Source organism: Daphnia pulicaria, chromosome 3, assembly GCF_021234035.1.
Source record: "Daphnia pulicaria isolate SC F1-1A chromosome 3, SC_F0-13Bv2, whole genome shotgun sequence".
NCBI lineage: Eukaryota > Metazoa > Arthropoda > Branchiopoda > Diplostraca > Daphniidae > Daphnia > Daphnia pulicaria.
The window spans coordinates 12425373-12438088 of NC_060915.1; the positions used below are offsets into that span (position 1 = coordinate 12425373).

At 38.2% G+C, this 12716-nt stretch overlaps 1 protein-coding gene across 1 annotated transcript; it reads right to left on the reverse strand.

Moving 5' to 3' along the window:
* Window positions 1-283: 283 nt before the first annotated feature.
* LOC124328491 lies at window positions 284-12687 on the reverse strand. The gene is made up of 2 exons (XM_046787271.1): window positions 12038-12687; window positions 284-3598 (listed from the first exon to the last, which is right to left on the reverse strand). Exons 1-2 carry the CDS (start codon window positions 12485-12487, stop codon window positions 983-985), a joined length of 3066 nt encoding a protein of 1021 aa, XP_046643227.1. The 5' UTR covers window positions 12488-12687; the 3' UTR covers window positions 284-982.
* Between the last annotated feature and the right edge of the window lie 29 nt (window positions 12688-12716).

The window sequence follows — 12716 nt, forward strand, 5'->3', positions numbered from 1 at the left end:
TGGCGTATTAAACTTTTCTGCAGCTGGATGACTTGGATTGCCTGGCTGTATTTCCCTGGCTGCAAGGTAGGGGAAATTTGAATTATTTTCCCTTTATTTTTTTGCTGACGTTATCTTAACGTGATCCCCCGTGAATTTATTCGACACACACAGATGCCTCTATGGTAATCAAAATCAAGGCATAGGTATTAGTCATAAATGTGATTGAGCACTGGTCCCTGTTGCTAGTTGTTTTTATGCTGAATAGGGTGGGGTCTTTTGCCAGTTACGTGAAACAGCTGCGTTTAGCGGAGAATTTTTTATTACAATGAGAGACGCGCACTACACATTTTTTGCACTAAAAGACATGTGATGTGAAACCCATGAAACGATGACGCTCGTTAGCTGAAACTCTTCATTCGTCATCATCCATGGAGTTAATTTGACATCTGACTGTTATTTTAATGAACGAATACCTACATCTTGTTTTTTTTCCCCCCAAGTTCTCGGAACATCTTGTATTCACAATCGTCAATCAAACTTTCGTTAGTGTCAATTTATAATATATAAAATACAAAAAACACGTTTGAAATGAAATGGTTAAAATGACAGTTAGAATTAGAAAAGACAATATAACACTTTCGTCGATATTCCAAGTCTCGGTAATCAAAGGGAAAATTTGTTAATTTCGCCAAAAGCATCATGGGCATCGATTATTCCTTTCCTTCCAAATTGGCTGGTCTTTCACAGTCGTTATGGAGCACCAATTTCAGTTTCTTCTAAACGATTTTGGTGAACTTATCCGGAGTTTGAAATAGGGTCCATTTTGCGATATTATTTCATGTAGTGTTCGATTTTTAAAGTAATATTCCTAACAATTTGTTGAAGTCAATTGCCCTGTCATGATTGAGGAAATGTATTAAGGGTATTCGAAATTCTAATAATGTCGGTCCTGAACGGGTATCATATTGGAATTAGCATAATTGAAATACGATCGATAACCCTATATTTTTTCAATATCATTGATATAATCGTCAAAACTTTTGAATGAATACTGTCCTTGAGGGCTAGCGTTCATGTAATGGAAGATTTCATTTGTTAGACCGGCCCCGCGAACCAACTGGCAGAAATCTCTATGAAAATTTGTATCATTCGTAACATTTTCCTTTCTCATGACGGAAATTGCCAAGACATAGAACATTTTTCTCGTTTTGCAGCATGCGGAAACGAAGGAACCAAAGTGACGAGATTCGGAACGAAGACGAAGAATTTGTAAAAGTTTCTTTTGCCCCAGTTCTTTCTTAAAAGCTTCTAGCATCAATTGCAACATTGGAATGTTTTCAGATTCAATGGCGTCGGAAAGTGCGCGGTGCACAAATCCCTTTGGGTTTATCAAGTGTTTTTTTAGTATTTTATCGGTAAGAATTTTTTTCAAGAAGATCAGCATTTTGTGATAGATTTCCTCATGACCACGGACAGCAGCTACATAAAACGGTGTAAATCCATATTCATCCCGAGCCAAGACTTCATTTATTATTTTACACGCAAATTTTGTGTTCACTGGATCAGTCAAATTTTGGCAAATCTTTTCCAACATTTTCTCGACTGCCTTCATGTTTCCGTGGAAGGCTGCTCGATGAAGACGAGTCATTCGATACGAATCTCGTTTCATCAGTACTTTCCAAGACATTGACGATCTCACTTTTCCTACGCCATCTCCTACCAGCGGCCGCGGCTGGTAAATATTTTGAAAAGCTTCTAGTTCTATCGCTAGAACTATGCCATAAAGTTGAGTCAGTAGATTTTGTCTATTAAGCCAGCATAAGATAATTAACACTTTTTCGATTCGGCCACCAATAAAATGTTCTTTGGAACAGAAGGCTTTCTTTAACAGATTTTCAAATTGGATATCGTCAGAATAGACCGTCGATTGAGACAGTAATCCCAAAAAGATTTCTAAATGACTTTCGTAATTTTCGTTGAAAATGAAAAAGGTTAGCATGGGTTTTATCGCGCGCTCACTGTAGGGACCGAAATAATTGTTAAAAGACTCTCGTTGATTTGTCATAAACTGCAACAAGTGGTGCACAGTTTCTTGTTGTTCCTCTCCATTCCATTCAGAATATTCTAAATCACAAGGTGGCAGGTAAGCTGGGTAAGTTGCAAACTTTGACATGATTTTATCCGCTTCGCTGTCCACGTAATCGATAAATCGTTTAAAATATTTACTTTCTACTTGGCGGAAAAATTTGAATGAAAAATTGCTTGTTTCGTCCATGAAAGATTTCATCACTACGATTCGTACTTGTTTTTGATCCAAAGTTGCATCAAGGCAATCGCACAAAATTGTGAATATGATCGTATTCCCTGTCAAAAGCGAAAAATGAAGTGCGTTTTCAGTGTCGTACCGTTGGTAAATTTTTGATGTCCGAGGACTCCCCCCAGAAACCTCTGTGTCTGGCACCGGTGGAGGTGAGTCTTCAGGAAGATATTGGTCGTAAAAATTTTCCGTCAATTTTTTTATCCTTTCCGGTAAATTGCGGTTATCAATTCTATTTCGCCACTCTTCGTCGCCATCGACTAACTCTTTCAACATGCTATTGAAAAACACTTGGACACCATGGTATTCTGGTCTCGCCAGGATTTTTTTCAGAATTAACATTCGAATGGATTCATTTTCTAGTAATTTGTTGTGTCGTTTCTCATCGAGAAGAAACCCTTCGTACAAATATCTGGCGAATAAATATTCGGCGTATGTCCGGTGCAAGAATTGGACTTTTGATTCATCTCCATTTTTTAATGTCAATCCAAATTTCAGACTGTTTAAAGCGATTTTATTTTCTGTTTTAGCCAGATTCTCATCGGACCGGTACGACGACTGAGGTGGCAGCAAAGTTTCCAAGTGCTTCTGATTCGTGACTAAAGTTTCGATGGCTAATTTGGTCAGATGACTCTCAATATCTTGAATCAATTGATTAATGGCGTCAACCACAATATCGTTTTGAACTGATGATGAGGAAATTTTAGCTTTTTCTTCGAGAAAGACCCGGCGTTTGGTTTCCATCAAAAGACGATACAAATTAGCCAAATCGAATCTCTTACCATCAAGTAGATCGGTTATGAGTTTTTTTACTCGACATTGGTCGTAGTTTTCCTCCATCACTGAAAGATTGGGCTGGAAACGTTCGGCTATGATCCGACATTGCAATGGGATTCCAATAAAAGAACTTTCTTTATCTTTTAACGTTTCCGATACCCGATCAACTAAGAATTCTGCGAATTGTTGAATTGGGCCATTTTTATCGCCAATTAAATTGAGTTCTTTCTCCCAATATTTAATCAAGAAATCAATTTGGTCGTTTCTTTGGAAATTTGCCAAACTGTAAGACAATTGAGACAATTGAAATTGCAGTTTGTCGAGCATGTGTGGTCGGGTTGTCACATAAAGTTGGATAGAGTTGTCTTTAGTGATGGCCTTCATCAATTCAATCGCTTTATCTTGACACATTTCGTTGACTTCATCGAATCCGTCAAACATGAAAATGATACGGTCTCCCGTCTCCAACCGTTTTCTCAATAACGAACGAGAAAATGAACTTTTATCATCAATGACGTGTAGCTCATTGATAAAAATGTCGACAACATTCGAACGCGTAATATTATACAGTTTCGACGTTGCCTCGTAGTGATCCACTAAATTAATTCTGATTACCCAGTGGTCCGGTTTTGCCTTTTTTATTTCTTCATAGTAGTAACAGAGGATTGTGGATTTTCCGGTTCCGGCTACTCCAGAAATGATGACAACCGACTTTTCATTACCATTCTCTTTTAAATGTGAGAAATTATCGACAATCAGTCCTGTAGAAGGCGCTTGATTAGTAATAATCCTATACCTGATTTTATCCCATACTTCTTTTCGCTTTTCTTTTCCGACGAGCCATTCGATGTGACCATCTTCACTGATTCTGCATTCCCTCCCAATTTCCCACTGATTTTTAAACGGGAATAGCAATTTCCTTTTGATGTACAGCGATTTTTCAAAGGTTGACGTGTTGAAGGAAGGAATTTTGATTTCTTTTTCTTCAAGTAACAATTCCCTTATCGAACTGTAATCGATGACTTCTTCCGGTTTCTCGCCGATAAGGTCTTCCACTGTCAGATTTTTCCCTTGAAACGAAATGGTTTTCGACAAAATAGCTTCTTGGAAATACTTACTCAAATCTGTGAACTTGATTTCATCTATTATCCCAACTACAGGTCCATCACGACTAACAATTATTATAAATTTGTTATCGTCTTCTTGATCATCCGCAATGAAATTTTCGTAACTTGAGACCGGTGATTCGTCATCGCAGACGACAACAACAAAATGGATGACACCTTTTTGCAATTTCAAAATATTTGTCCACCTTTTCCTTTCCTCCTCATTTTGCAAACGACTGGACGATGTTGCCAAGTAGTTTTTCTCCTGATTTAATTTTCGCATTAAAATCTGAACAGCCGAAATGACTTTGACGGCCGTGTATTTCGGCGAAGGTGTGGAAATCCACTCAACTTTTTCCCTTCCGTCAGACTCCAGCAACTGCTTCAACTGAGTGGCCATCATTTGAATTGCGCTGTCGTTGAATTTGATCTCTTTTTCCAATTGACTTTGATACTCTAATGACATTTTGGTGACGCCGCCCAACAAAATAATTTTGGCTTTTTCCGATTTCAGCCAGAAGTTTTGTTCTTGATTTGAAAATTGTGCTGGCACTTCGTGAAGTATCCGAATCGTTTGATCTTTGCATTTGTTCGGTTGATAATATTTTCTCATGTCTCTTGTTTCTATAATTTCCTCGAATTTCTTTTCATGTGGTATATCGACGACAAAAACGAAATTATCAAAGAAATTGTCGACGTCTTCCTTTGTGATTGTTCGTGGTAGTGGATTCTTTACAGCTGATTGGCCTTTTCCAAAATTGTTGCTCAATTTAAACTTCCATTCTTTCCAGCTTTCGTTTTCGCCCAATTCGCAGATCGTTTGACGCAATTCTTTGGCCCCACCTGAAAGACTCCCGGCATCACTCACGAAATCCTGGTGGAATTTCTTTTTGGTACAATCGATGACGTATTCTTTGACCAAAGCGACGTGGTAGCTGCTGAGCATTCCAGTACGAATTTGTGTCGTTTTATTATTCGTAGCGCAATCTTTTAATTCTTCTCCCAACAGTTGGACGGGGGACCATTCCTCCTTCAATTTTCTGTGCCAATCGTCATTGTTAATTTTGAGTTTGTAACGGGCTGTTGTGTGGTCCTCTAGTGCACCGAACTCTAAAATATCTTCCGACTGATCATTAATGGACACCAGTTCTATCCCACTCTTCTGAAGACTGTTCACGTCGAAGCCGATATTGCAGATTATGCAGTCGTGAATGTCGTCACCCCTGGCTCTTATCTTGTAAAAAGAATGGAAATATTTCGGTAAACTGAAATCTCCTTTGGGTTTATAATCGAGTAGGTGTTCTGATGTAATTTTCTCCTTTTCGTTCTCTTTGTGTTTGGCCTGCAGGTATCGATACCGCCAGTGTTTGCCTTCTGGTGTCTCGTCAGGTACTTCATAGCGGAAAATCAAATCTTCCAGTTTCCCGCCTTCTTCTTCCTTTTCTTTGCTCAATTCAAACTTGTAACCAGCACCCAGTCCCCGGACACAAAAAAGCGCCAACAGTTTTGATTCAAACCTCAGACCGTGCGAACTGTCAATCAACTTTTTTTTCTTAATCTCCTTGTCGGCCGTTGACGTGATACCGGATTGCAAAGTTTCATTTTCAGCAACCGGCGTATGCACAAATGCCGATGATTCCGATGCCATTGAAATGTTTGTTTTACCTTTTTTGTCCTGCCGTGTGGTATGTTGGGCTGGATCCGCTACTCGCTCAGCAGTTGACAATTCACTGAATATTGAAACAGGTAAATAGGTCAACACGAAAACTAGTAGTTATCTGCTATCTTATTAAATGAGTGCGTAAATGAAAATAACTATTTTCTCTGTCTGTCTTGGGAAACGTTTAATGTTGTCCAACTGAACGACTTAACTGACTTGAAAAACAAGAAAACTGAATTGACTTTCTGATCTGGGAAAAGTAAAACGGACAAACTGAACGTGACATGATAAAGTAGACAACTGAATTTACTTCTATTTCGCAAGATATATTTTTTGTCTCCATCGCATTGGACGGTGAGAGGGGGTAAAAACCGATATGGTCAGGGTGGAAAAATTAAAGCCAAAACACTTGGGGAGTCTGTCCCAAGGCAATTGGAATTTATTTTGAATGTTAAAAAATGGAGAAATTAATATTTGGCAAGGTTATTTTTAGGGTATCGGATGAAATGAAATTAAAAAAAAAAAGGATTATTTTGTTCTCATCTTGATAATAATTCGTCATGTATTCTCAAGTGATTTTCTCTTCACAGTTAATGTTTCGGAAGTTCATATAAGTCTTAATAAATTTAAGAGTCGACGCATATCAATTGTTTCTGGAGGACAACAGATTTGACTTAAACATTTTGCAAGGGATTTATAGTTAGGGTGGAAATATACAAGTTGAAACACTCAGCATACCTGTCCAAGGCTACTGGAATTTTTCGAATGTTTCTCAAAGTAGGGAATTATCTTTGAAATTTGGCTTGGACAAGGTTTTACTTGGTAGTGTTAAGGCTAAATAAAAAGATTTAATTTTTTCTCACCACAGTGATGATTAATCCGTCATGTAATCTCCACTGAATTTCTCCTGACAGTTAATATTTCGGATGTACGTAGAAATGTACATATATTTCGAATCTTATTTCAAATCACGAACACAAAGTTTTGCCAACTATCAAGTTTCTTTCACTACTCTGCTGGCAGCCGAATGCAGGGTCCCGCCGGGTCCCGCTATCTCTTATTTTTTTTCTTATCACGCAACTGAACGCAACTGAACACGCAAAGGTGATAAGCAAACCCAATCGGTCAATATTCGTTCGACTTGTCCTTAAATTTTTTTTTACCGAAATATTTTCATCCGGAATTGTTGGATAGACAAACCTGTTGACTAATACAGGTCGGAAAATGTGCACAGAGATCAGCTAATTACGTTTTCTATATTTAACCGCGTTATTTGCACGTGATGATTGAGGACAATCCAATGGGTATTAAATGACTGATAGGCTGTAGCCATTAACAAGGAGAAGCACCAACATGTTCTACTCTTATTCTAGCAAATGCCGAAAAGCCAAGTATATTAAATTTCTGATTAAGCGGTCAAGCGATCAAGTTTTATAGATTTGAAACAGAAAGGCTACTATGACGTTGTTTTTTCCTAAGTTTAATCATTTGAGGTGGAAATAAAATTCAAGCATTATGCTGGCAGGTTCATTGTCATTTGTCTGTCATATTGCTTTTATTTGGGTTGTGAAATTTAGACCCTCTGGATTCGATTGTTGCTCGATAGTTGCGTCGTTAGATACAAAGTTCTGTTACCTATCTAGGACATGGGAAAACAGATAAAAATATAGTCAAGGTTGTCGTTCAATTATACCAACACATTTTAATGTTACTCAGTTTCTCCCGAGTTTCTCCTTGTTTGCATGCAAATGGCAAATTTTTGTTTTAATTTGGCGGGAAAGCCGCGATAAAACAGAATTAGAAAAATGGCAACGGTGGTAATGGCTACACGAAATTTTGGCACAATCAGATTAAATCACAAAAACCAGATCGTCGTGTGCTCGGGTCTCGTCTGACTGGTGTCTAGCTGTTGTCTTTTCATTGCACGTGTTGATACACAGTTTCGATGCAGTCAAGAAGGTAAATAACTTGATTAATGATGAAATAGCACACAATAATGGGGTTTTAAACAAGAGGAGTGCTCTGTTCTATCCAAACTGGTGAAATGTTCTTGGCAAGCACTCGTGAATAATGCCCCTAGTCAATGCTTAACCATATCACATTTATTTTGTTCCCTATTTATTTGTGCAGATTTGACAACACCATTAACTACAAGGAATGCAAGTTTTACTTCAGCTGGGATCACCTGTGTAGCAGCCTGCCATCAGCAACAATCTCAGATTATAATTGATTGGGTAATTATTTTGTGATGCTATTACAACTTTGATCAGCTGTGTATCTAAATGGTGCATGTGTGTTATGCTGAAACATTGTATTCTTATTCTCCTGTAAACTTAAAAATTAATGTATGTACCCACCATCTTTTTTTTTCAATTTTCTTATTCGTAGTTTCCATAAATATTATTTGCATAACACTTTCATTTTTATTTTAGATAAACAGCATCCTGTTTGATTTGAGAATCCAAGAGAAGTCGGGCGACTCATCTCCACTTCCCCTTTCTTTAAATCCTCTACGTCTTCGTGTACAAACCATGTGAATGTGGGTGTATTCACGAGGACCGAGGACCCCTTTTTCCTATCTAGCCTGGCGTCTTCAACTTTACTGCGGATGAAACACTTGTGGATTCCTGGCCGTCATTCCCGGGCTTAATTAAAGGTAGGAAAGATTAAAATCATTTCCCCTTTATTCTGCTGATGTAAACTTTACGTCATCACCCGCGAATTTTTTCAAAACACACAAATGCGTCTATGGTAAAAAAAAAAAATCAAGGCATGTTTGTCATGTATGCTGAATGCGCACTGGTCCGTGTCGGCTAATGTTTTTACGCTGAATAGGGTGGGGTCGTTTGCCAGTTACGTGAAACAGCTGCGTTTAGCAGAGATTTGATTTACGTACGTTCACTCCAAATGTTTTGCACGAAAATACATGTGGTGTGAAACCCATGAAATGGCCCTCGTTTGCTAAAACTTTTAATTCGTCATTATCCTTGGAGTTCATTTGACATCTGGCTGTTTTATTAATTTTAATTAACGAATGCCTACATAAAAAGAAAAGGGTTTCCCAAACGCATTGTATTCATAATCGTCGATCGAACTTTAGTTTTTATGTTTAGGCTATTAAAACAAAACAAACATTTGGAATCAAAAGGTAAAAATAGCATTGACTAAAGACAATTAGGAAACACGTCGATATTCCAAATCTAAATAGTGATGGGGGAAACTGGTAAATTTCATCCAAAGAGGTTTAAACTTTTCTAACTTTCCTCTCCTCTCAGTTTGCCTGGTCTTTCGTCATTGGCCACCATCTCGTTCAGTTTCTTCGAAACGATTAAATTGAACTTATCCCGTTTTTGCAATGTCGTCCGTTTCGTAATTTGCTTTCGTGAGAAATACCTCAGGATGCCTCACGTTTCCCCATGTTGAATGAACGCAAAATCGCCAGTCGATGTTTTTAATTGGGAATAATTAAATGCAATGATGACGTAATATTCCGGACAAATTTTTGAAGTAAGTATTTTGTGCCATAACCGAGGAAAGATTAAGGTATTTCCATTATTGGAATTCAAACATTTTATATTCGTTTTCATAATCGCCAAATTCTTTGAAAGACATCTTCCCTTGATGATTGTCGGCGACGATGTACTGGTGGATCTCTGTTGTCATTCCGGCCTCAAAAACCAAACCGTAAAAATCCGCTTTGAAATCTGTGTCACCCGTAGCATTTTCCTCTCTCATGACGACAATTGCCATTGAGTAGAATAATTTTTTCGTTTTGTAACATGCGCGAACAAATGAACTCGAATATCTGGATTTGGAAAGACGAAGAATTTGTAAAAGTTTATTTTGACTCAGTTCTTTCTTAACAGCTACTAGGATCAAATTAAACATTGGAATGTTTTCGGATTCTATGGCGTCGGAAAGTGCGCGGTGCACAAATCCCTTTAGGTTTATCAAGTGTTTTTCTAGTCTGAAGTCGGGAAGAATTTGTTTTAAGAAGGTCAGCATCTTGTGATAGATTTCCTCTTGGCCACGGACAGCCGCCACGTAAAACGGTGTAAAACCATATTCATCCCGAGCCAAGACTTCATTTATTATTTTATACGCCACTTTTTTGTGCACTGGATCAGTCAAATTCTGGCGAATCCTTTCCAACATTTCTGCGACCATTTCCTTGTCACCGTAAAAAGCCGCTCGGTGAAGGCGAGTCATTCGATACGAATCTCGTTCCATCAGCATGTTCCAGTCCATTGATTCCACGTCTTTTCCCACGGCATCTCCTTCTATAGAAGGAGGCTGGTAAATATTTTGAAAAGATTCCGGTTCTATCGCCAGAATTATGCTATAAAGTTGAATCAACAGATTGGGTCTATTAAGCTCGCGTAAAATTATTAACACTTTTTCAATTCGACCACTAATAAAATGTTCTTTGGAACAGAAGGTTTTCTTTAGCAGATTTTCAAATTTGGAGTCGTCAGAATAGGCCGTCGATCGAGACAGCAGTCTCAAAAATGTTTTCAGATGACTTTCGTAATTTTCGTTAAAAATGAAAAAGGTTAACATGCGCCCTGTTGTGATTTCTCCATGTGGACCTAAATACTCGTCGAAATGAGGACGAAAATACTTGTCGAAAGCCTCGCGTTGATTTGTCATAAACTGCAACAAGTGGTGCACAGTTTTCTTTTGTTCCTCTCCATTCCACTGAGAATATTCCAAATCACTAGGTGGCAAGTAAGCTGGGTAAGTTGCAAACTTTGACATCACTTTATCCGCTTCGCTGTCCACGTAATCCATAAATCGTTTAAAATATTTGCTTTCAACTTGGCGGAAAAATGAGAATTCAAAACTGCTTACTTCGTGCATGAAAGATTTCATCATTACGATTCGTACTTGTTTTTGATCCAAAGTTGCATCGAGACAATCGCACAGGAATGTGAATATTATTGCCTTCCCAGTCCCAAGCGAGAAATGAAGAGCGTTTTCAGTGTCATACGTATGATAAGCTTTTGATGTCCATGGACACCCTCCAGAAACCTCTGTGTCTGGCACCGGTGGTGGTGAGTCTTCAGGAAGATATTGGTTGTAAAAATTTTCCGTCAATTTCTTGATCGTTTCCGGTAAATTGCGGTTGTCAATTCTATTTCGCCATTCCTCGTCACTGTCAACTAATTCTTTCAACATGGAATCGAAAAACACTTGGACGCCATGGTACTCAGGTCTCGCCAGGATTTTTTTCAGGATTAAAATTCGAATGGATTCATTTTCTAGTATTTTGTTGTGTCGTTTCTCATCGAGAAGAAACCCCTGGTACAAATATCTGGCGAATAAATACTCGGCGTATGTCCGGTGCAAGAATTGGACTTTTGATTCATCTCCATTTTTGAATGTCAGTCCGAATTTCAGGCTGTTTAAAGTGATTTTATTTTCGTCAACTGACCGCAGTTGCAATGACTGTTGTGACAACAATATTTCCAAGTGCTTCTGATTTGTGGCTATAGTTTCGATGGCAAATTTTGTTAGGTGATCCTCAACATCTTGTATCAATTGATTAATGGCGTCAACCACAATATCGTTTTGAACTGATGATGAGGAAATTTTAGCCTTTTCTTCGAGAAAGACCCGACGTTTTGTTTCCATTAAACGATTATACAAATTAGCCAAATCGAATCTCTGACCATCAAGTAGATCGGCTATGAGTTTTTTTACTCGACATTTGTCGTAGTTTTCCCCTAGCGCTGAAAGATTGGGCTGGAAACATTCGGCTATGATTCGGCATTGCAATGGGATTCCTATCAAATAACTATCTGTATCTTTCAATGTCTCCGATACCTTATCAATCAAGATTTCAGCGAATTGTCGAATTGAGCCATTTTTATTTTCAATCAAATCGAGTTCTTTCTCTTTCTCCCAATATTTAATTAAGAAATCAACTTGGTCGTTTCTGTCAAAATTTGCCAAACTGTAAGACAATTGAGACAATTGGAATTGCAGTTTATCGAGCATGTGTGGCCGGGTCGTCACATAAAGTTGAATCGATTTGTCTTTAGTGATGGCCTTCATCAATTCAATCACCTTATCTTGACACAAGTCGTTGATTTCATCGAATCCATCTAACATGACAATGATACGGTCCCCCGTCTCCAACCGTTTTCTCAATAACGCCCGAGAAAATGAACTTTTATCATTGACGACGTGTACCAGATTAACAAAAAACTCGACGGGATCCGAAGGTGTTGTATCCTGTTTCAGAATTGCTTCGTAGTGATCCACTAAATTGATTCTGATTACCCAATGGTCCGGTTTTGCTTTTTTAATTTCTTTATAATATTGAGAGAGAAGAGTAGATTTTCCCGTTCCGGCCACACCGGATATGATGACAACAGACTTTTCTTTTGTATTTTCATTCAAATGAGCCAAATGATCATCTTCGTGAATTTCATTTAATGACGACGATTGATTTGCGACATTTGCGATTTTTTTCCATGTTTCTTTTTCTCGTTTGTTTTCAACGAGCCATTCGATGTGGCCATCCGGTCGAATCCTGCATTCCTCTTCACGAAGTAGAGTTACACTGCAGTCAAGTCGCTTCGCTATTTCATCCTCAAACTTATCGTGGAAAGGAAATTTCAACTTTCGCTGGATGTACATTTGCTCATCAAAATGGGTTGTATAATCGAATGAAGGTATAACAAATTTTCCTCCAAATTGCGTCAACTCCTTTATGGAATTGATATCGATTACCTCTTCCGGTTTGTCACCAATCAAGTCCCCCACCGTTATTTTATTGTTTTCTATTTCTTCTTGTCCCAAATCTTTTTTGGGCTGAAAAGAAACTTTGAGAGACAGGATCTTTTGCTTAAATGCATCAGTTAGATCA

What these genes read in the sequence shown, in the direction of transcription:
- LOC124328491 (XM_046787271.1), bottom strand. Translation starts at nt 12,487, where the DNA reads ATGTACATCCAGCGAAAGTTGAAATTTCCTTTCCACGATAAGTTTGAG. An exon ending in TCGAGTTTTTTGTTAATCTG is followed by an intron (nt 3,599 to 12,037) that starts GTACACGTCGTC and finishes TTTATCAATGAG; the next exon opens with CTACACGTCATTGATGATAA.